At 50.9% G+C, this 24,302-nt stretch overlaps 1 protein-coding gene across 1 annotated transcript in view; it reads left to right on the forward strand.

Moving 5' to 3' along the window:
- The window catches only part of BSN (bassoon presynaptic cytomatrix protein), a 174,768-nt gene that overhangs the window by 15,201 nt on the left and 135,265 nt on the right, over positions 1 to 24,302 (forward strand). Inside the window, exon 2 of the mRNA XM_075321710.1 lies at positions 12,698 to 13,091. Coding sequence (XP_075177825.1) covers positions 12,698 to 13,091 — 394 coding nt within the window. The remainder of the gene's footprint in view (positions 1 to 12,697; positions 13,092 to 24,302) is intronic.

Here is a 24,302-nt window from a genome sequence, read left to right on the forward strand (position 1 = left end):
GGCAGTGAGAGCGTGGATGAGGCATAGATCAGGCCACACCTTCAACTCTTAGCAAGACGGGCGGGCCGGTCACAGACAGTAGGCAGGCCGGATCCGGCCCGCGGGCCGCCCCTTGCCCAGGTCTGCTGTATACACTAGCATAGATAAGATTAATACAACTGTAGGGCAAGCTTCAGGAGAACAGAAAGTGAATTAGAGGCATGTAGGCAGGGATTCTATGCTTACAGACCTTGCGGCTGACTAAAAAATCTATTCCCTAATAATACTTTTCTTAGCTGCATTTAGTGTAGAGCAAGCTGATGAAGAAGAGATACTACACTAAATGCAGCTAAGAGCGGTATTATTAGAGAATAGAATAGATTAGTTAGCAGCAGCACGGTCTGTAAAGCTAGAATCTCTGCCTACATGCCTCCAATACACTATCTTTTCTCCTGCAGCTTGCCCTACACTAGATGCAGCTACGAGCGGTGTTACTAGAGAATAGATTTTTTGGTAGCAGCAGCAAAAACTGAATACAATTGTAGGGCAAGCTTCTGGAGAATAGAAAGTGAATTAGAGGCATGTAGGCAGGGATTCTAGCCTTACAGACCTTGCCGCTGCTGCCTAAAAAAATCTATTCCCTAATAATTCCACTCTTAACTGCATTTAGTGTAGAGCAAGCGGATGGAGAAGGAATAGTGTATTAGAGGCTTAAACTAAATGCAGCTAATATCAGTATTATTAGAGAATAGAATAGATTTTTTAGTTAGCAGCAGCACGGTCTGTTAGGGTAGAATCCCTGCCTACATGCCTCTAATACACTATCTCTTCTCCTGCAGCTTGCCCTACACTAAATGCAGCTAAGATTTTTGTTATTAGAGAATAGATTTTTAAGTAGCAGCATGGTCTGTTAGGGTAGAATCCCTGCCTACATGCCTGTAATACACTATCCCTTCTCCTGCAGCTTGCCCTACACTCAATGAAGCTAAGAATGGTGTTATTATAAGTACAGGTACTGTCACTCTATAACACACTGTCCCTTCTCCAGCAGATCGTCTCCCTACACTATTTCCTGGTACAGTGTGCCAAGCATGGTGTTACTGGGTCTTATATAGACCCGAAGACACGATGTGGCCAGCCAATCACCGTAATGTCAGTAGCCAACATGGCTATGACATTACAATGATTGGCAGGGAATCCTCACATGTTTAGTGTCTGAAAAAAGCTGGAAAACATTTGAGAACTTGAGCATGGCACCCAAGTATGAGGATACTCTATCAAATATTGAGCACCCCGATGATTGATCAAGTACTGAGCAGTGCTTTGGACACTTGCCCACCACTAATTTCCAGTAATGCAGTGCAAGGGTGAGGTGGCTGCCGCCTACCTTCAGATGCCTTGCCCGGTATGGTGGACCTTTCTTAATTGTAATGGCAGCTTTTAGAGAAAGCTGATTTCATTAATAAATTTCCAAGTGAGAATGCGTTGTACGGAGACGCGACCGTTCTCTGCTGCAAATTATTCTCAAATACAACATAACTGCAATCATCAGCCAAAGCTGCTGTTTAATGCTGATTACATTCCCTGGGAGCGATCAGATGGAGCGGCAGGCTCTCGCTGATTGCAGAATTGGACATAACCAACAATATGCGAACATTGTGGGAATGAATTGGCTATTAACTGTGAAAAAGAAGCCAAAGCCTTGGTTATAAGAAGAAAGGAGAGTGGCGGGGCGTTGTAGGTTCTCATTGCTGGGGGCCATTTAGCTGCATTGACCCATGTAGTCATTTATGCTCCATTTATGTGGACCTGGAAAGTTAATGACGTTATTTATAAGGAGACCACTGCTCAGTGTATGCGACAAAAGGAAGACTCCACAGCTGGAGCCACCATCATACATGTCTATACAAGTGGCTTCAATCACTGTTGGGCGGATTGAGAATTGTCTGTTCTTGTCTTGGCCTTGAGTCAAACCTAGAATAAGAGGATAAACCATGAAAATCTGCAGGTAGCTGGTAAACTGTCTACACCGCCATCATGAGGTAGCTAATCTACTGTCTTGTAATGACTATTGTCTGGAGGGAGCTGAGAAGAATGCATTTACTGTTTCCTAGAGGGAGGTGAGATGATCTGCATCCACTGTGCTGGAGGGAGCTGAGAAGTTGTACATCCTCTGTTCTGGAGGGAGCTGAGAAAAGCAAATTCTTTGTCTTAAACTTAGAAGATGCTGAGAAGATGTACATCCCCTGTGCTGGAGGGAATCGAGAAGATGTTGATCCATAGTCCTGGAAGGAGCTGGAAAACTGCAGAATCATTATCCTAGAGGAAACTGGGATAATGTGCACCACTTGTGCTGAAGGGAGCTGAGAGCCTGTACATCCTCTGTTCAGGAGGGAGCTGAGTAAAGCAGATTCTATGTCTTAGACTTAAAGGATGTTGAGAAGATGTGCATTCCCTGTGCTGGAAGGAATTTAGAAGATAATCATTCATAAAACTGGAGGGACCTGGAAAAAGGCAAAATCATTATTCTAGGGGAAACTGAGAAATTGTGCATACCTTGTGCTGAAGGAAACTGAGAGGCTGTACATCCTCTGGTCTGGAGGGAGCTGAGAAAAGCAAATTCTTTGTCTTAAACTTAGAAGATGCTGAGAAGATGTTCATCCCCTGTGCTGGAGAGAATTGAGAAGATGTTCACCCACAGTCCTGGAGGGAGCTGGAAAACTGCAGAATCATTTTCCTAGAATAAACTGGGAAAATGTGCATCCCTTGTGCAGAAGGGAGCTGAGTGGCTATACATCCTCTGTTCTGGAGGGAGCTAAGAAAAGCAGATTTTTTTGTCTTAGACAGAAAATGCTGAGACGATGTGCATCCCCTGTGCTTGAGGGAATTGAGAAGATGTTCACCCATAGTCCTGGAGGGAGCTGGAAAATTGCTAAATCATTATTCTAGAGGAAACTGGTAAAATGTGTATCCATGGTGCTAGACGTAGCTGAGATGGTGTACATCCTCCGTTCTGGAGGGAGCTAAGAAAAGCAGATTCTTTCTCTTAGACTTAGAGGATGCTGAGAAGAAGTACATCCCCTGTGCTTGAGGGAATTGAGAAGATGTTTACCCATAGTCCTGGAGGGAGCTGGAAAACTGCAGAATCATTATCCGAGAAGAAACTGGGAAAATGTGAATCTCTTGTGTTGAATGGAGCTCAGGCAGTCCAGATTCGCTGTCCTATGCCTTCATCCTGGACTTAACTGGGACCTCTAGTCTGGACCGATGGAGTTAGCTGCTGTTTGGTGGTGCTTGCTGGCAAGAAGAATCGTACAGCAGTCAGATCAATACCAGGTCAGTGCAGGGATGAAATCGTAAGGCAGGAGGGTAGTCAAAACCAAGCTGAGGTCAAGAATGTCAACTGAGAAGCAAAACACTAAAATGTTCACATGAGCTTGTCAAATTAAAACTGGCAGTGGACACCAGGCTCTTAGGAGCTTAAATAGCTTGCAGCTCTGCCCAAGCTAAACAGGAGGAAGCAAACTGACAAAAGTTTACTCCTGATCTCCCAGCATGGACAGAACTACAAATCCCAGAGAACACAGAACTAGAGTTGTCGCCTGCATAATAGTACGGCACCGCCTGGCGTCAGGAAGGGCTGACACGGATACAGATGTCACAGACATTACCTGGGAAGATACATTTCTACTGTTTTGGACGGAGTCAAGTAGTTGCTCACCCACCGTCCTCGAATTCGCTGTAGTTTGGTAACTTCTGACAACCATCATGGTCAAACAAGAAGAGTCAGTTATATGTGCAGTAGAATATGTTAGCACCATATTACTATAGGGAATAGATTGGAGAAATACCATGTTTATACCCTGAATGTCCTGGACATAGGTGGCCCTGGTCCTTGAATGAAGAGGTATACATCGATGTCTCATAGCTGTACACACATGTATCTGTCACCTGCACACTGGTCACATCTTTATCAGTCCAGTCACGTGTGAGGTGCTGATTCAATGATGTAATATACCTCCAGCCTCCGACTGACACACGGCCAGGAATCAATACTCTCATTCCCCCAGCAGTGACAGGTGTAATCTGACGCTGTCCGCTCTGCATCCTCACTACTAGTGTAGCAGCCAAGTGATGGCTCACATCGTGTGTCTTCACCATGCATCCAGGCAGCCATACCTACTGTATCTGGTGCTGCAGTGTGCTGCCTCCTGATAACAATGGTCATCTCCCTCTGGATAACAATGATGATCTGCCTACTGATAACAATGGTGATCTGCCTTCCAATAACAATGGTACTCTGCCTCCCAATAACAATGGTGATCTCCCTCCTGATAACAATGGTGATCTCCCTCCCGATAACAATAGTGATCTCCCTCCCGATAACAATAGAGATCTTCCTTCTGATAACAATAGTGATATCCCTCCTGATAACAGTAGTGATCTGCCTTCTGTTAACAATGGTGATCTCCCTTCTAATAACAATGGGGATCTCCCTCCTAATAACAATGGTGATCTGCTTCCTGATAACAATGGAGATCTTCCTCCTGATAGCAATGGTGATCTCCCTCCCGATAACAATAGAGATCTTCCTCTTGATAACAATGGTAATCTCCCTCCTGATAACAATAGTGATCTGCCTTCTGATAACAATAGAGATCTTCCTCCTGATAACAATGGTGATCTCCCTCCTGATAACAATAATGATCTGCCTCCCCATACAATGATGATCTGCCTCCTAATAACAATGGTGATCTGCCTCCTGATAACTATAGTGATCGCTCTCCTTATAACAATAGTGATCTGCCTCCTGATAACGATGATCTGCCTCCCGATAACAATGGTGATATGGCTCCCAATGACAATAGTGATCTGCCTCCTGGAAACGATGATCTGCCTCCCGATAACAATGGTGATATGGCTCCCAATGACAATAGTGATCTACCTACTGATAACGATGATCTGCCTGCTGATAACAATGGTGATCTGCATCCCAATAACAATAGTCACCTGCTTCCCGATAACAATGGTGATCTGCCTCCTGATAACGATGATCTGCCTCCTGATAACAATGGTGATCTGTCTCCCAATAACAATAGTCACCTGCCTCCTGATAACAATGATCATCTGCCTCCCGATAGCAATGGTGATCTGCCTCCCAATAACAATGATGATCTGCTTCCGTATAAAAATGATGATCTGCCTCCCGATAACAATGGTGATCTGCCTCACGATAACAATGGTGAGCTCCCTCCTTATAACAGTGTTGATCTTCCTCCTGATAACAATGGGGATCTGCCTCCCAATAACAATAGTGATCTGCGTCTCAATAACGATGATTTGCCTCCCGATAACAATGGTGATCTGCCTTACGATAACAGTGTTGCTATTCCTCCTGATAACAATGGTGATCTGCCTCCTAATGGTAATGTTGATCTGCCTCCTCATAACAGTGGTGATCTGCCTCCCGATAACAATAGGGATGTGCCTCCCGACAACGATTATCTGCCTCACGATAACAATGGGGATCTCCCTCCCTATAACAAAAGTATCCTGCCTCCCAATAACAATAGTGATCTGCCTCCCGATAACAATGGTGATCTGCCTCCCAATAACAATGGGGATCTGCCTCCCGATAACAATAGTGATCTGCCTCCCGATAACAATAGTGATCTGCCTCCCAATAACAATGGTGATCTGCCTCCCAATAACAATGGTGATCTGCCTCCCAATAACAATGGTGATCTGCCTCCCAATAACAATGGTGATCTGCCTCCCGATAACAATAGTGATCTGCCTCCCAATAACAATGGTGATCTGCCTCCCAATAACAATGGTGATCTGCCTCCCAATAACAATGGTGATCTGCCTCCCAATAACAATGGTGATCTGCCTCCCGATAACAATGGTGATCTGCCTCCCAATAACAATGGTGATCTGCCTCCCAATAACAATGGTGATCTGCCTCCCAATAACAATAGTGATCTGCCTCCCGATAACAATGCTGATCTGTCTCCCGATAACAATGGTGATCTGCCTACCGATAACAATGGTAATCTGTCTTCTGATAGTAATGTTGATCTTCCTCCTGATAACAATGTTGATCTACCTTCTAATAACATTGGTGATCTCCCTCATCATAACAATAGTGACAAGGGCTGACAACCTCTCGCACATGGTATACAGGCTGGTTGTCAACAGTAATATATAAAAAGATGGTGCTGTAGTATAAGGTGTGTGGTCTCATGTCTGATCACATGAGATATATAATCTCATGTGATGCGATGTTATCACAGGAGGGCGGGGCTGACAACGTCTCACAAATGTATACAGTGCTGGTTGTCAGCAGTTTTATATTAGGACCTGGTGCTGTAGTGTAACGTGTGCGGCGGTGCTGTATTATAAGGTGTGTGGCGGTGATGTAGTATAAGGTGTGCGGCGGTGATGTAGTATAAGGTGTGTGGCGGTGCTGTATTATAAGGTGTGTGGCGGTGATGTAGTATAAGGTGTGCGGCGGTGCTGTATTATAAGGTGTGTGGCGGTGATGTAGTATAAGGTGTGCGGCGGTGATGTAGTATAAGGTATGTGGCGGTGATGTATTATAAGGTGTGTGGTGGTGCTGTATTATAAGGTGTGTGGCGGTGATGTAGTATAAGGTGTGTGGCGGTGCTGTAGTATAAGGTGTGCGGCGGTGATGTAGTATAAGGTATGTGGCGGTGATGTATTATAAGGTGTGTGGTGGTGCTGTATTATAAGGTGTGTGGCGGTGATGTAGTATAAGGTATGTGGCGGTGATGTAGTATAAGGTGTGTGGCGGTGCTGTATTATAAGGTGTGTGGCGGTGATGTAGTATAAGGTGTGCGGCGGTGATGTAGTATAAGGTATGTGGCTGTGATGTATTATAAGGTGTGTGGCGGTGCTGTATTATAAGGTGTGTGGCGGTGATGTAGTATAAGGTGTGCGGCGGTGATGTAGTATAAGGTATGTGGCGGTGCTGTAGTATAAGGTGTGTGGCGGTGATGTAGTATAAGGTGTGCGGCGGTGATGTAGTATAAGGTATGTGGCGGTGATGTAGTATAAGGTATGTGGCGGTGATGTAGTATAAGGTGTGCGGCGGTGATGTAGTATAAGGTATGTGGCGGTGCTGTATTATAAGGTGTGTGGCAGTGATGTAGTATAAGGTGTGCGGCGGTGCTGTATTATAAGGTATGTGGCGGTGATGTAGTATAAGGTGTGCGGCGGTGATGTAGTATAAGGTATGTGGCGGTGATGTAGTATAAGGTGTGCGGCGGTGATGTAGTATAAGGTATGTGGCGGTGATGTAGTATAAGGTGTGTGGCGGTGATGTAGTATAAGGTATGTGGCGGTGATGTAGTATAAGGTGTGTGGCGGTGATGTAGTATAAGGTGTGCGGCGGTGATGTAGTATAAGGTGTGTGGCGGTGCTGTAGTATAAGGTGTGCGGCGGTGATGTAGTATAAGGTATGTGGCGGTGATGTATTATAAGGTGTGTGGTGGTGCTGTATTATAAGGTGTGTGGCGGTGATGTAGTATAAGGTGTGTGGCGGTGCTGTAGTATAAGGTGTGCGGCGGTGATGTAGTATAAGGTATGTGGCGGTGATGTATTATAAGGTGTGTGGTGGTGCTGTATTATAAGGTGTGTGGCGGTGATGTAGTATAAGGTATGTGGCGGTGATGTAGTATAAGGTGTGTGGCGGTGCTGTATTATAAGGTGTGTGGCGGTGATGTAGTATAAGGTGTGCGGCGGTGATGTAGTATAAGGTATGTGGCTGTGATGTATTATAAGGTGTGTGGCGGTGCTGTATTATAAGGTGTGTGGCGGTGATGTAGTATAAGGTGTGCGGCGGTGATGTAGTATAAGGTATGTGGCGGTGCTGTAGTATAAGGTGTGTGGCGGTGATGTAGTATAAGGTGTGCGGCGGTGATGTAGTATAAGGTATGTGGCGGTGATGTAGTATAAGGTATGTGGCGGTGATGTAGTATAAGGTGTGCGGCGGTGATGTAGTATAAGGTATGTGGCGGTGCTGTATTATAAGGTGTGTGGCAGTGATGTAGTATAAGGTGTGCGGCGGTGCTGTATTATAAGGTATGTGGCGGTGATGTAGTATAAGGTGTGCGGCGGTGATGTAGTATAAGGTATGTGGCGGTGATGTAGTATAAGGTGTGCGGCGGTGATGTAGTATAAGGTATGTGGCGGTGATGTAGTATAAGGTGTGTGGCGGTGATGTAGTATAAGGTATGTGGCGGTGATGTAGTATAAGGTGTGTGGCGGTGATGTAGTATAAGGTGTGCGGCGGTGATGTAGTATAAGGTATGTGGCGGTGGCGGTGATGTAGTATAAGGTGTGCGGCGGTGATGTAGTATAAGGTGTGTGGCGGTGATGTAGTATAAGGTATGTGGCGGTGATGTAGTATAAGGTGTGTGGCGGTGCTGTAGTATAAGGTGTGTGGCGGTGATGTAGTATAAGGTGTGTGGCGGTGCTGTAGTATAAGGTGTGTGGCGGTGCTGTAGTATAAGGTGTGTGGCGGTGATGTAGTATAAGGTGTGCGGCGGTGCTGTAGTATAAGGTGTGTGGCGGTGCTGTAGTATAAGGTGTGTGGCGGTGATGTAGTATAAGGTGTGTGGCGGTGCTGTAGTATAAGGTGTGTGGCGGTGCTGTAGTATAAGGTGTGTGGCGGTGATGTAGTATAAGGTGTGTGGCGGTGCTGTAGTATAAGGTGTGTGGCGGTGCTGTAGTATAAGGTGTGCGGCGGTGATGTAGTATAAGGTGTGTGGCGGTGATGTAGTATAAGGTGTGTGGCGGTGCTGTAGTATAAGGTGTGTGGCGGTGCTGTAGTATAAGGTGTGTGGCGGTGATGTAGTATAAGGTGTGCGGCGGTGCTGTAGTATAAGGTGTGCGGCGGTGATGTAGTATAAGGTGTGCGGCGGTGCTGTGGTATAAGGTGTGTGGCGGTGATGTAGTATAAGGTGTGTGGCGGTGCTGTAGTATAAGGTGTGTGGCGGTGCTGTAGTATAAGGTATGTGGCGGTGATGTAGTATAAGGTGTGTGGCGGTGCTGTAGTATAAGGTGTGCGGCGGTGATGTAGTATAAGGTGTGTGGCGGTGCTGTAGTATAAGGTGTGTGGCGGTGATGTAGTATAAGGTGTGCGGCGGTGCTGTAGTATAAGGTATGTGGCGGTGATGTAGTATAAGGTGTGTGGCGGTGATGTAGTATAAGGTATGTGGCGGTGATGTAGTATAAGGTATGTGGCGGTGATGTAGTATAAGGTGTGTGGCGGTGCTGTAGTATAAGGTGTGTGGCGGTGCTGTAGTATAAGGTGTGTGGCGGTGATGTAGTATAAGGTGTGTGGCGGTGATGTAGTATAAGGTGTGCGGCGGTGATGTAGTAAAAAGTGTGTGGCGGTGATGTAGTATAAGGTGTGTGGCGGTGATGTAGTATAAGGTATGTGGCGGTGATGTAGTATAAGGTATGTGGCGGTGCTGTAGTATAAGGTGTGCGGCGGTGATGTAGTATAAGGTGTGTGGCGGTGCTGTAGTATAAGGTGTGTGGTGGTGCTGTAGTATAAGGTGTGTGGCGGTGCTGTAGTATAAGGTGTGTGGCGGTGCTGTAGTATAAGGTGTGCGGCGGTGCTGTATTATAAGGTATGTGGCGGTGATGTAGTATAAGGTGTGCGGCGGTGATGTAGTATAAGGTATGTGGCGGTGATGTAGTATAAGGTGTGCGGCGGTGATGTAGTATAAGGTATGTGGCGGTGATGTAGTATAAGGTGTGTGGCGGTGATGTAGTATAAGGTATGTGGCGGTGATGTAGTATAAGGTGTGTGGCGGTGATGTAGTATAAGGTGTGCGGCGGTGATGTAGTATAAGGTATGTGGCGGTGATGTATTATAAGGTGTGTGGTGGTGCTGTATTATAAGGTGTGTGGCGGTGATGTAGTATAAGGTGTGTGGCGGTGATGTAGTATAAGGTATGTGGCGGTGATGTAGTATAAGGTGTGTGGCGGTGCTGTATTATAAGGTGTGTGGCGGTGATGTAGTATAAGGTGTGCGGCGGTGATGTAGTATAAGGTATGTGGCGGTGATGTATTATAAGGTGTGTGGCGGTGATGTAGTATAAGGTGTGCGGCGGTGATGTAGTATAAGGTATGTGGCGGTGCTGTAGTATAAGGTGTGTGGCGGTGATGTAGTATAAGGTGTGCGGCGGTGATGTAGTATAAGGTATGTGGCGGTGATGTAGTATAAGGTATGTGGCGGTGATGTAGTATAAGGTGTGCGGCGGTGATGTAGTATAAGGTATGTGGCGGTGCTGTATTATAAGGTGTGTGGCAGTGATGTAGTATAAGGTGTGCGGCGGTGCTGTATTATAAGGTATGTGGCGGTGATGTAGTATAAGGTGTGCGGCGGTGATGTAGTATAAGGTATGTGGCGGTGATGTAGTATAAGGTGTGCGGCGGTGATGTAGTATAAGGTATGTGGCGGTGATGTAGTATAAGGTGTGTGGCGGTGATGTAGTATAAGGTATGTGGCGGTGATGTAGTATAAGGTGTGTGGCGGTTATGTAGTATAAGGTGTGCGGCGGTGATGTAGTATAAGGTATGTGGCGGTGGCGGTGATGTAGTATAAGGTGTGCGGCGGTGATGTAGTATAAGGTGTGTGGCGGTGATGTAGTATAAGGTATGTGGCGGTGATGTAGTATAAGGTGTGTGGCGGTGCTGTAGTATAAGGTGTGTGGCGGTGATGTAGTATAAGGTGTGTGGCGGTGCTGTAGTATAAGGTGTGTGGCGGTGATGTAGTATAAGGTGTGTGGCGGTGCTGTAGTATAAGGTGTGTGGCGGTGCTGTAGTATAAGGTGTGCGGCGGTGATGTAGTATAAGGTGTGTGGCGGTGCTGTAGTATAAGGTGTGTGGCGGTGATGTAGTATAAGGTGTGTGGCGGTGCTGTAGTATAAGGTGTGTGGCGGTGCTGTAGTATAAGGTGTGTGGCGGTGATGTAGTATAAGGTGTGCGGCGGTGCTGTAGTATAAGGTGTGCGGCGGTGATGTAGTATAAGGTGTGCGGCGGTGCTGTAGTATAAGGTGTGTGGCGGTGATGTAGTATAAGGTGTGTGGCGGTGCTGTAGTATAAGGTGTGTGGCGGTGCTGTAGTATAAGGTATGTGGCGGTGATGTAGTATAAGGTGTGTGGAGGTGCTGTAGTATAAGGTGTGCGGCGGTGATGTAGTATAAGGTGTGTGGCGGTGCTGTAGTATAAGGTGTGTGGCGGTGATGTAGTATAAGGTGTGCGGCGGTGCTGTAGTATAAGGTATGTGGCGGTGATGTAGTATAAGGTGTGTGGCGGTGATGTAGTATAAGGTATGTGGCGGTGATGTAGTATAAGGTATGTGGCGGTGATGTAGTATAAGGTGTGTGGCGGTGCTGTAGTATAAGGTGTGTGGCGGTGCTGTAGTATAAGGTGTGTGGCGGTGATGTAGTATAAGGTGTGTGGCGGTGATGTAGTATAAGGTGTGCGGCGGTGATGTAGTAAAAAGTGTGTGGCGGTGATGTAGTATAAGGTGTGTGGCGGTGATGTAGTATAAGGTATGTGGCGGTGATGTAGTATAAGGTATGTGGCGGTGCTGTAGTATAAGGTGTGCGGCGGTGATGTAGTATAAGGTGTGTGGCGGTGCTGTAGTATAAGGTGTGTGGTTGTGCTGTAGTATAAGGTGTGTGGCGGTGCTGTAGTATAAGGTGTGTGGCGGTGCTGTAGTATAAGGTGTGTGGCGGTGATGTAGTATAAGGTGTGTGGCGGTGATGTAGTATAAGGTGTGTGGCGGTGATGTAGTATAAGGTGTGCGGCGGTGCTGTAGTATAAGGTGTGTGGCGGTGATGTAGTATAAGGTGTGTGGCGGTGCTGTAGTATAAGGTGTGTGGCGGTGCTGTAGTATAAGGTGTGTGGCGGTGCTGTAGTATAAGGTGTGTGGCGGTGCTGTAGTATAAGGTGTGTGGCGGTGCTGTAGTATAAGGTGTGTGGCGGTGCTGTAGTATAAGGTGTGCGGCGGTGATGTAGTATAAGGTGTGTGGCGGTGATGTAGTATAAGGTGTGTGGCGGTGATGTAGCATAAGGTATGTGGCGGTGATGTAGTATAAGGTGTGCGGCGGTGATGTAGTATAAGGTGTGTGGCGGTGCTGTAGTATAAGGTGTGTGGCGGTGATGTAGTATAAGGTGTGTGCCGGGCTGTAGTATAAGGTGTGTGGCGGTGCTGTAGTATAAGGTGTGTGGCGGTGCTGTAGTATAAGGTATGTGGCGGTGATGTAGTATAAGGTGTGCGGCGGTGATGTAGTATAAGGTGTGTGGCGGTGCTGTAGTATAAGGTGTGTGGCGGTGCTGTAGTATAAGGTGTGTGGCGGTGCTGTAGTATAAGGTATGTGGCGGTGATGTAGTATAAGGTGTGCGGCGGTGATGTAGTATAAGGTGTGTGGCGGTGCTGTAGTATAAGGTGTGTGGCGGTGCTGTAGTATAAGGTGTGTGGCGGTGCTGTAGTATAAGGTGTGTGGCGGTGATGTAGTATAAGGTGTGCGGCTCTGTGACTGTACAGATGACATCCTTAGTACATGATTTGGGTGGAGTTGTCCTGTACATGTGGTGTCAGGGCAGTTACGCTGTCCCCTATGTCCGTATTGGGTACCGGTACAGCAGTGTTGATGATCTCTTTTCTATTCTAGTGCTCCCGGGAGGTTGGAGAATCCGGGTCGTTTGGCCGAGCAAAGTTCCACTCCTCAGACGTTTAGGCAAACCCCTGAAAGCACAAAAGAAGTGAAAAGCCATGTCCCCCCATCCCAACAGGCATCTGACGTCTCCAGGAGGACACTGCAGGTGGATAGCAGGGGTCACCGCACAGGAAGATCACCCTCAGCATCTCCAGATAGAGGCACCACCCCAACCTCGCCCTACTCAGTGCCGCAGATCGCCCCACTCCCCAGCAGCACGCTCTGCCCTATATGCAACACGACAGACCTCACCTCCTCTCCGAACCAGCCAAACTTCAATACGTGCACGCAGTGTCACAACGAGGTGTGCAACCAGTGCGGCTTCAACCCCAACCCTCATCTGACAGAGGTAAGAGCACACATTGTATATACAACTTGCTGCAGCTGCTCTGTGTCCTGTTCTGCTCCCTGCAGCTGCTCGCTTCACTCTGCCCATTCTTCTCTCTACCCCGTGCTTCTCTCTGCAGTTTCTCCTTGCCCTGTGCTTCTCCCTGCCCTATGCTTCTCCCTGCCCCATGCTTCTCCCTGCCCCATGCTTCTCCCTGCCCCATGCTTCTCCCTGCCCCACTCTTCTCTCTGCAGTTTCTCCCTGCCCCGTGCTTCTCCTGCCTTGTGCTGCTAACTGCCCTATTCTTCTCCCTGCCTCATGCTGCTCCCTGCCCCACTCTTCTCCCTGCAGGTTCTCCCTGCCCTATGCTGCTCCCGCCCCTAGCTTCTCCCTGCCTCCTGCTGCTCTCTGCCTCATGCTGCAATTTTTCCCTGCCTCATGCTGCTCCCTGACCCATGCTTCTACCTCCAGTTTCTCCCTGCTTCGTGCTGCTCCCGACCCTATTCTTCTCCCTGCCTCATGCTTCTCCCTACAGTGTTTCCCTGCCCTGTGCTTCTCCCTGCCCAATGCTTCTTTCTGTCTCATGCTTCTCCCTACCTCGTGCTGCTCCCTGCCTTATGCTTCTCCCTGCAGTTTCTCCCTGCCCTGTGCTGCTCCCTGCCCCATGCTTCCCCCTGCAGTTTTTACCTGTCTCATGCTTCTCCCTACCTCATGCCGCTCCCTGCCCCATGCTTCTCCCTACAATTTCTCCCTACCTTGTGCTGCTCCCTGCCCCATGCTTCTTCCTACACTTCACCCTTGCCTCGTGCTCCTCCCTGCCCCATGTTTCGTTCTGCCTTGTGTTGCTCCCTGCCCCAGGCTTCTCCCTCCCTGCCCCATGTTTCTCCCTGCCTTGTGCTGCTCCCTGACCCATGTTTCTCCCTGCCTCGTGCTCCTCCCTGCCCCATGTTTCTCCCTGCCTCGTGCTCCTCCCTGTCCCATGTTTCTTCCTGCCTCGTGCTCCTCCCTGCCCCATGTTTCTCCCTGCCTTGTGCTCCTCCCTGTCCCATGTTTCTTCCTGCCTCGTGCTTCTCCCTGACCCATGTTTCTCCCTGCCTCGTGTTCCTCCCTGTCCCATGTTTCTTCCTGCCTCGTGCTCCTCCCTGCCCCATGTTTCTCCCTGCCTCGTGCTCCTCCCTGCCCCATGTTTCTTCCTGCCTCGTGCTCCTCCCTGCCCCATGTTTCTCCCTGCCTCGTGTTCCTCCCTGTCTCATGTTTCTTCCTGCCTCGTGCTCCTCCCTGCCCCATGTTTCTCCCTGCCTCGTGCTCCTCCCTGTACCATGTTTCTCCCTGCCTCGTGCTCCTCCCTGTACCATGTTTCTCCCTGCCTCGTGCTCCTCCCTGTACCATGTTTCTCCCTGCCTCGTGCTCCTCCCTGTCTCATGTTTCTTCCTGCCTCGTGCTCCTCCCTGCCCCATGTTTCTCCCTGCCTCGTGCTCCTCCCTGTACCATGTTTCTCCCTGCCTCGTGCTCCTCCCTGTACCATGTTTCTCCCTGCCTCGTGCTCCTCCCTGCCTCGTGCTTCTCCCTGCCCCATGTTTCTCCCTGCCTCGTGCTCCTCCCTGTACCATGTTTCTCCCTGCCTCGTGTTCCTCCCTGTCCCATGTTTCTCCCTGCCTCGTGCTCCTCCCTGTACCATGTTTCTCCCTGCCTCGTGCTCCTCCCTGCCTCGTGCTCCTCCCTGTCCCATGTTTCTCCCTGCCTCGTGCTCCTCCCTGTACCATGTTTCTCCCTGCCTCGTGCTCCTCCCTGCCTCGTGCTTCTCCCTGCCCCATGTTTCTCCCTGCCTCGTGCTCCTCCCTGTACCATGTTTCTTCCTGCCTCGTGCTCCTCCCTGCCCCATGTTTCTCCCTGCCTCGTGCTCCTCCCTGCCCCATGTTTCTTCCTGCCTCGTGCTCCTCCCTGCCCCATGTTTCTCCCTGCCTCGTGCTCCTCCCTGTCTCATGTTTCTTCCTGCCTCGTGCTCCTCCCTGCCCCATGTTTCTCCCTGCCTCATGCTCCTCCCTGTACCATGTTTCTCCCTGCCTCGTGCTCCTCCCTGTACCATGTTTCTCCCTGCCTCGTGCTCCTCCCTGCCCCATGTTTCTCCATGCCTCGTGCTCCTCCCTGTCTCATGTTTCTTCCTGCCTCGTGCTCCTCCCTGCCCCATGTTTCTCCCTGCCTCGTGCTCCTCCCTGTACCATGTTTCTCCCTGCCTCGTGCTCCTCCCTGTACCATGTTTCTCCCTGCCTCGTGCTCCTCCCTGCCTCGTGCTTCTCCCTGCCTCGTGCTCCTCCCTGCCTCGTGCTTCTCCCTGCCCCATGTTTCTCCCTGCCTCGTGCTCCTCCCTGTACCATGTTTCTCCCTGCCTCGTGCTGCTCCCTGCCCCATGTTTCTCCCTGCCTCGTGCTCCTCCCTGTACCATGTTTCTCCCTGCCTCGTGCTCCTCCCTGTACCATGTTTCTCCCTGCCTCGTGCTCCTCCCTGTACCATGTTTCTCCCTGCCTCGTGCTCCTCCCTGTACCATGTTTCTCCCTGCCTCGTGCTCCTCCCTGCCTCGTGCTCCTCCCTGCCTCGTGCTCCTCCCTGCCCCATGTTTCGTTCTGCCTTGTGTTGCTCCCTGCCCCAGGCTTCTCCCTGCAGTTTCTCCCTGCCTCTCTCTCTTCCCTGCCCCATGTTTCTCCCTGCCTCGTGCTCCTCCCTGCCCCATGTTTCTCCCTGCCTTGTGCTGCTCCCTGACCCATGTTTCTCCCTGCCTCGTGCTCCTCCCTGCCCCATGTTTCTCCCTGCCCCATGCTTCTCCCTGCCCCATGCTTCTACCTGCCCCATGCTTCTCCCTGCCCCACTCTTCTCCCTGCAGTTTCTCCCTGCCCCGTGCTTCTCCTGCCTTGTGCTGCTAACTGCCCTATTCTTCTCCCTGCCTCATGCTGCTCCCTGCCCCACTCTTCTCCCTGCAGGTTCTCCCTGCCCTATGCTGCTCCCGCCCCTAGCTTCTCCCTGCCTCCTGCTGCTCTCTGCCTCATGCTGCAATTTTTCCCTGCCTCATGCTGCTCCCTGACCCATGCTTCTACCTCCAGTTTCTCCCTGCTTCGTGCTGCTCCCGACCCTATTCTTCTCCCTGCCTCATGCTTCTCCCTACAGTGTTTCCCTGCCCTGTGCTTCTCCCTGCCCAATGCTTCTTTCTGTCTCATGCTTCTCCCTACCTCGTGCTGCTCCCTGCCTTATGCTTCTCCCTGCAGTTTCTCCCTGCCCTGTGCTGCTCCCTGCCCCATGCTTCCCCCTGCAGTTTTTACCTGTCTCATGCTTCTCCCTACCTCATGCCGCTCCCTGCCCCATGCTTCTCCCTACAATTTCTCCCTACCTTGTGCTGCTCCCTGCCCCATGCTTCTTCCTACACTTCACCCTTGCCTCGTGCTCCTCCCTGCCCCATGTTTCGTTCTGCCTTGTGTTGCTCCCTGCCCCAGGCTTCTCCGTGCAGTTTCTCCCTGCCTCTCTCTCCTCCCTGCCCCATGCTTCTCCCTGCCTCGTGCCCCTCCCTGCCCCATGTTTCTCCCTGCCTTGTGCTGCTCCCTGACCCATGTTTCTCCCTGCCTCGTGCTCCTCCCTGCCCCATGTTTCTCCCTGCCTCGTGCTCCTCCCTGTCCCATGTTTCTTCCTGCCTCGTGCTCCTCCCTGCCCCATGTTTCTCCCTGCCTTGTGCTCCTCCCTGTCCCATGTTTCTTCCTGCCTCGTGCTTCTCCCTGACCCATGTTTCTCCCTGCCTCGTGTTCCTCCCTGTCCCATGTTTCTTCCTGCCTCGTGCTCCTCCCTGCCCCATGTTTCTCCCTGCCTTGTGCTCCTCCCTGCCCCATGTTTCTTCCTGCCTCGTGCTCCTCCCTGCCCCATGTTTCTCCCTGCCTCGTGTTCCTCCCTGTCTCATGTTTCTTCCTGCCTCGTGCTCCTCCCTGCCCCATGTTTCTCCCTGCCTCGTGCTCCTCCCTGTACCATGTTTCTCCCTGCCTCGTGCTCCTCCCTGTACCATGTTTCTCCCTGCCTCGTGCTCCTCCCTGTACCATGTTTCTCCCTGCCTCGTGCTCCTCCCTGTACCATGTTTCTCCCTGCCTCGTGCTCCTCCCTGTACCATGTTTCTCCCTGCCTCGTGCTCCTCCCTGTCTCATGTTTCTTCCTGCCTCGTGCTCCTCCCTGTACCATGTTTCTCCCTGCCTCGTGCTCCTCCCTGTACCATGTTTCTCCCTGCCTCGTGCTCCTCCCTGCCTCGTGCTTCTCCCTGCCCCATGTTTCTCCCTGCCTCGTGCTCCTCCCTGTACCATGTTTCTCCCTGCCTCGTGTTCCTCCCTGTCCCATGTTTCTTCCTGCCTCGTGCTCCTCCCTGCCCCATGTTTCTCCCTGCCTCGTGCTCCTCCCTGCCCCATGTTTCTCCCTGCCTCGTGCTCCTCCCTGTCTCATGTTTCTTCCTGCCTCGTGCTCCTCCCTGCCCCATGTTTCTCCCTGCCTCATGCTCCTCCCTGTACCATGTTTCTCCCTGCCTCGTGCTCCTCCCTGTACCATGTTTCTCCCTGCCTCGTGCTCCTCCCTGCCCCATGTTTCTCCATGCCTCGTGCTCCTCCCTGTCTCATGTTTCTTCCTGCCTCGTGCTCCTCCCTGCCCCATGTTTCTCCCTGCCTCGTGCTCCTCCCTGTACCATGTTTCTCCCTGCCTCGTGCTCCTCCCTGTACCATGTTTCTCCCTGCCTCGTGCTCCTCCCTGCCTCGTGCTTCTCCCTGCCTCGTGCTCCTCCCTGCCTCGTGCTTCTCCCTGCCCCATGTTTCTCCCTGCCTCGTGCTCCTCCCTGTACCATGTTTCTCCCTGCCTCATGCTGCTCCCTGCCCCATGTTTCTCCCTGCCTCGTGCTCCTCCCTGTACCATGTTTCTCCCTGCCTCGTGCTCCTCCCTGTACCATGTTTCTCCCTGCCTCGTGCTCCTCCCTGTACCATGTTTCTCCCTGCCTCGTGCTTCTCCCTGTACCATGTTTCTCCCTGCCTCGTGCTCCTCCCTGCCTCGTGCTCCTCCCTGCCTCGTGCTCCTCCCTGCCCCATGTTTCGTTCTGCCTTGTGTTGCTCCCTGCCCCAGGCTTCTCCCTGCAGTTTCTCCCTGCCTCTCTCTCTTCCCTGCCCCATGTTTCTCCCTGCCTCGTGCTCCTCCCTGCCCCATGTTTCTCCCTGCCTTGTGCTGCTCCCTGACCCATGTTTCTCCCTGCCTCGTGCTCCTCCCTGCCCCATGTTTCTCCCTGCCTCGTGCTCCTCCCTGTCCCATGTTTCTTCCTGCCTCGTGCTCCTCCCTGCCCCATGTTTCTCCCTGCCTCGTGCTCCTCCCTGTCCCATGTTTCTTCCTGCCTCGTGCTTCTCCCTGACCCATGTTTCTCCCTGCCTCGTGTTCCTCCCTGTCCCATGTTTCTTCCTGCCTCGTGCTCCTCCCTGCCCCATGTTTCTCCCTGCCTCGTGCTCCTCCCTGCCCCATGTTTCTTCCTGCCTCGTGCTCCTCCCTGCCCCATGTTTCTCCCTGCCTCGTGCTCCTTCCTGTCTCATGTTTCTTCCTGCCTCGTGCTCCTCCCTGCCCCATGTTTCTCCCTGCCTCGTGCTCCTCCCTGTACCATGTTTCTCCCTGCCTCGTGCTCCTCCCTGTACCATGTTTCTCCCTGCCCCGTGCTCCTCCCTGTACCATGTTTCTCCCTGCCTCGTGCTCCTCCCTGCCTCGTGCTTCTCCCTGCCCCATGTTTCTCCCTGCCTCGTGCTCCTCCCTGTACCATGTTTCTCCCTGCCTCGTGTTCCTCCCTGTCCCATGTTTCTTCCTGCCTCGTGCTCCTCCCTGCCCCATGTTTCTTCCTGCCTCGTGCTCCTCCCTGCCCCATGTTTCTCCCTGCCTCGTGCTCCTCCCTGTCTCATGTTTCTTCCTGCCTCGTGCTCCTCCCTGCCCCATGTTTCTCCCTGCCTCATGCTCCTCCCTCTACCATGTTTCTCCCTGCCTCGTGCTCCTCCCTGTACCATGTTTCTCCCTGCCTCGTGCTCCTCCCTGCCCCATGTTTCTCCCTGCCTCGTGCTCCTCCCTGTCTCATGTTTCTTCCTGCCTCGTGCTCCTCCCTGCCCCATGTTTCTCCCTGCCTCGTGCTCCTCCCTGTACCATGTTTCTCCCTGCCTCGTGCTCCTCCCTGTACCATGTTTCTCCCTGCCTCGTGCTCCTCCCTGCCTCGTGCTTCTCCCTGCCTCGTGCTCCTCCCTGCCTCGTGCTTCTCCCTTCCCCATGTTTCTCCCTGCCTCGTGCTCCTCCCTGTACCATGTTTCTCCCTGCCTCGTGCTGCTCCCTGCCCCATGTTTCTCCCTGCCTCGTGCTCCTCCCTGTACCATGTTTCTCCCTGCCTCGTGCTCCTCCCTGTACCATGTTTCTCCCTGCCTCGTGCTCCTCCCTGTACCATGTTTCTCCCTGCCTCGTGCTCCTCCCTGTACCATGTTTCTCCCTGCCTCGTGCTCCTCCCTGCCTCGTGCTCCTCCCTGCCTCGTGCTCCTCCCTGCCCCATGTTTCGTTCTGCCTTGTGTTGCTCCCTGCCCCAGGCTTCTCCCTGCAGTTTCTCCCTGCCTCTCTCTCCTCCCTGCCCCATGTTTCTCCCTGCCTCGTGCTCCTCCCTGCCCCATGTTTCTCCCTGCCTTGTGCTGCTCCCTGACCCATGTTTCTCCCTGCCTCGTGCTCCTCCCTGCCCCATGTTTCTCCCTGCCTTGTGCTGCTCCCTGACCCATGTTTCTCCCTGCCTCGTGCTCCTCCCTGTCCCATGTTTCTTCCTGCCTCGTGCTCCTCCCTGCCCCACGTTTCTCCCTGCCTCGTGCTCCTCCCTGTCCCATGTTTCTTCCTGCCTCGTGCTTCTCCCTGACCCATGTTTCTCCCTGCCTCGTGTTCCTCCCTGTCCCATGTTCCTTCCTGCCTCGTGCTCCTCCCTGCCCCATGTTTCTCCCTGCTTCGTGCTCCTCCCTGCCCCATGTTTCTCCCTGCCTCGTGCTCCTCCCTGTCTCATGTTTCTTCCTGCCTCGTGCTCCTCCCTGCCCCATGTTTCTCCCTGCCTCGTGCTCCTCCCTGTACCATGTTTCTCCCTGCCTCGTGCTCCTCCCTGTACCATGTTTCTCCCTGCCTCGTGCTCCTCCCTGTACCATGTTTCTCCCTGCCTCGTGCTCCTCCCTGCCTCATGCTTCTCCCTGCCCCATGTTTCTCCCTGCCTCGTGCTCCTCCCTGCCCCATGTTTCTCCATGCCTCGTGCTCCTCCCTGTCTCATGTTTCTTCCTGCCTCGTGCTCCTCCCTGCCCCATGTTTCTCCCTGCCTCGTGCTCCTCCCTGTACCATGTTTCTCCCTGCCTCGTGCTCCTCCCTGTACCATGTTTCTCCCTGCCTCGTGCTCCTCCCTGCCCCATGTTTCTCCCTGCCTCGTGCTCCTCCCTGCCCCATGTTTCTCCCTGCCTCGTGCTCTTCCCTGTACCATGTTTCTCCCTGCCTCGTGCTCCTCCCTGTACCATGTTTCTCCCTGCCTCGTGCTCTTCCCTGTACCATGTTTCTCCCTGCCTCGTGCTCCTCCCTGTACCATGTTTCTCCCTGCCTCGTGCTCCTCCCTGTACCATGTTTCTCCCTGCCTCGTGCTCCTCCCTGCCTCGTGCTTCTCCCTGCCCCATGTTTCTCCCTGCCTCGTGCTCCTCCCTGCCCCATGTTTCTCCATGCCTCGTGCTCCTCCCTGTCTCATGTTTCTTCCTGCCTCGTGCTCCTCCCTGCCCCATGTTTCTCCCTGCCTCGTGCTCCTCCCTGTACCATGTTTCTCCCTGCCTCGTGCTCCTCCCTGTACCATGTTTCTCCCTGCCTCGTGCTCCTCCCTGCCCCATGTTTCTCCCTGCCTCGTGCTCCTCCCTGTACCATGTTTCTCCCTGCCTCGTGCTCCTCCCTGCCTCGTGCTCCTCCCTGCCTCGTGCTCCTCCCTGTACCATGTTTCTCCCTGCCTCGTGCTCCTCCCTGTACCATGTTTCTCCCTGCCTCGTGTTCCTCCCTGCCCCATGTTTCTCCCTGCCTCGTGCTCCTCCCTGCCTCGTGCTTCTCCCTGCCTCGTGCTTCTCCCTGCCTCGTGCTCCTCCCTGCCTCGTGCTCCTCCCTGCCCCATGTTTCTCCCTGCCTCGTGCTCCTCCCTGTACCATGTTTCTCCCTGCCTCGTGTTCCTCCCTGCCCCATGTTTCTCCCTGCCTCGTGCTCCTCCCTGCCTCGTGCTTCTCCCTGCCTCGTGCTTCTCCCTGCCTCGTGCTCCTCCCTGCCTCGTGCTCCTCCCTGCCCCATGTTTCTCCCTGCCTCGTGCTCCTCCCTGTACCATGTTTCTCCCTGCCTCGTGTTCCTCCCTGCCCCATGTTTCTCCCTGCCTCGTGCTCCTCCCTGTCCCATGTTTCTCCCTGCCTCGTGTTCCTCCCTGCCCCATGTTTCTCCCTGCCTCGTGATCCTCCCTGCCCCATGTTTCTCCCTGCCTCGTGATCCTCCCATGTTTCTCCGTCTCGTGCTCCTCCCTGCCCCATGTTTCTCCCTGCCTCGTGCTTCTCTCTGCCCCATGTTTCTCCATCTCGTGCTGCTCCTTGCATGGTAAAACCATAACTACATGGTAATAACATGCCAGTGACATGGAAGTAACAAAACTTACATGGTAATAACATGTGAGTACTATGACTGTAACATGTGAGTAACACAATTGTAACAAGAGTAACATGAATGTAACATGATCGTAGCATGGGTGTAATATAACTGTAACATTGGAGATATATAATTGCAAAATGACAATGTAATTTATGTAATTGGAGTAAATTGGCGGTAACATTTAAGTATCATGGTAATAACTTGAGCGTAACTTGGCAATAAGATGACTAATATGGGAGTAACATGACTGCAACATTGAAGTATCATGGAAGTAACAGGACCATTACATGGAAGTAACACAGGAGTAACTTACCACTAACATGTTAATAACATGGGAGTAACTCGTAAGTAACACGACTAACATGGTAATAACATGACCGCGACATTGAACTAACATGAGAATAACATGACATTAAGATGAAAAAAAGCATGTGCGTTTCATGACTAGTATGGGGGTAACATGGTAATAACATGACTATAAGAAGGTAGTAACATGGGAATAATGTAACTGTGACACGAGAGTAACATGGTAATAACTTGACTTAAATATGGAAGCAATTTGGGAGTAACATTACTTTAACATGGGAGTAACATGACTAGCATGAAAATAACATGGTATTAATATAGTAATAACATCACTAACATGGTAACAGCAAGTGAGTACTATGAGTGCAATATAAGAATAATATTGGAATAACATGATTGTAACATGGGAATAAAATGAGTAACATGGTAGTAACATGGGCCTGACATTACTATGACATGACTAATGTGTGTGCAACAATAAAGCGTTAGTAACATGACTCTAACATGTGAACATCATGACTGCAACACGGAGTAATGGGAGAGTAACATGACTATAGCATGTGCCATATGGGAGTATCATGACTATAACATTGGACTAACATGGAATAACATGACTTTTATGAAACTAACAGGACTATAACATGGGTGTTACATGACTTCAACATGACTGTAACATCAGAATAACAAGACTAATATTGAAGTATCCTGACTATCACATGGGAATAAAATAGATGTAACATGACCTTAACATGGGAGTAACATGAGAGTAACATAACTAATATGAGACTAGTAGAACTGTTACATGGGAATAACATGACTGTAACATGGGAGTGACATAACTAATATGAGACTAGTAGAACTGTTACATGGGAATAACATGACTGTAACATGGGAGTAACATGATTTACATGGGAGTAACATAACTGTACATGCAAGGAACATGATTTATATGGGAGTAAGATGACTGTATCATAGGAGTAACACAATTTCCATGGAACTAACATGATTTACATGGGAGGAACATGATTTACGTGGGAGTAACGACTGTACATGGGAGTAACACGATTTACATGGAACTAACATGCTTTACATGGGGGTAACATGAGTGTACATGCAAGTAACATGATTTACATGTGAGTAACATGACTATATCATGGGAGTAACATGATTTACATTTAGCTAACATGATTTACATGGGAGTAACATGACTGTAACATGGGAGTAACACGATTTACATGGAACTAACCTGGTTTACATGGAAGTAACATGATTGTACATGGGAGTAACATGAGTAATATGGAACTAACAGGACCATAACATGGGAATAACATGGTTGTTACATGACTGCAACATGGGAGTATCATGATTGTAACCTGGAAAGAAAATTACTTTTACATGGGAGTAACATTACTATTACATGGGAATACCATTTTCATTACATGACTGTAACATGGGAGTAACATCACTAAATTGGGAGTAATATGACTTTTACATGGGAGTAACATAACTAATAGTGGACTGACAGAACTGTAACTTGGGAGTAACATCACTATAACATGAAAGTAACATGACTGCTGTAACATGGGAGTAACATGAATTTAACATGACTAATAGGAAACTAACAGGACTGTAACATGGGAATACCATTGTCGTTACATGACTAACAACATGGGAGTAACATAACTAACGTGGGAATAATCTGCCTAACATAGGACTAAGATAACTACCACGTGACTATCATGGCTGTAACATGGGAGTAACATGGGAGTCATGTGACTTTTAGATGGGAGTATCATGACTAACATGGGAGTAAAGGCCGCTTTACAAGCAACGGCATCGCCAACGAGATGCCGTTAAGGTCACGGAATTCGTGACGCACATCCGGCCTCGTTAGCGACGTCGTTGCGTGTGACACGTACGAGCGACCACTAATGATGCAAAATACTCACCTAATCGTTGATCGCTGACACGTCGTTCCTTTCCCAAATATCGTTGCTGCTTTTGAACACAGGTTGTTCGTCGTTCCTGCGGCAGCACACTTCGCTACGTGTGACACCGCGGGAACGAGGAACAACATCGTACCTGCGGCCGCCGGCAATGAGGAAGGAAGGAAGGAGGTGGGCGGCATGTTACGTCCCGCTCATCTCCGCCCCACCTATTCTATTGGGCGGACGCTTAGTGACGCCACTGTGACGCCAAACGAACCTCCTCCTTAAAGGAGAGATTGTTCGG

Source organism: Anomaloglossus baeobatrachus, chromosome 8, assembly GCF_048569485.1.
Source record: "Anomaloglossus baeobatrachus isolate aAnoBae1 chromosome 8, aAnoBae1.hap1, whole genome shotgun sequence".
In the NCBI taxonomy this organism is placed as follows: Eukaryota; Metazoa; Chordata; class Amphibia; order Anura; family Aromobatidae; genus Anomaloglossus; species Anomaloglossus baeobatrachus.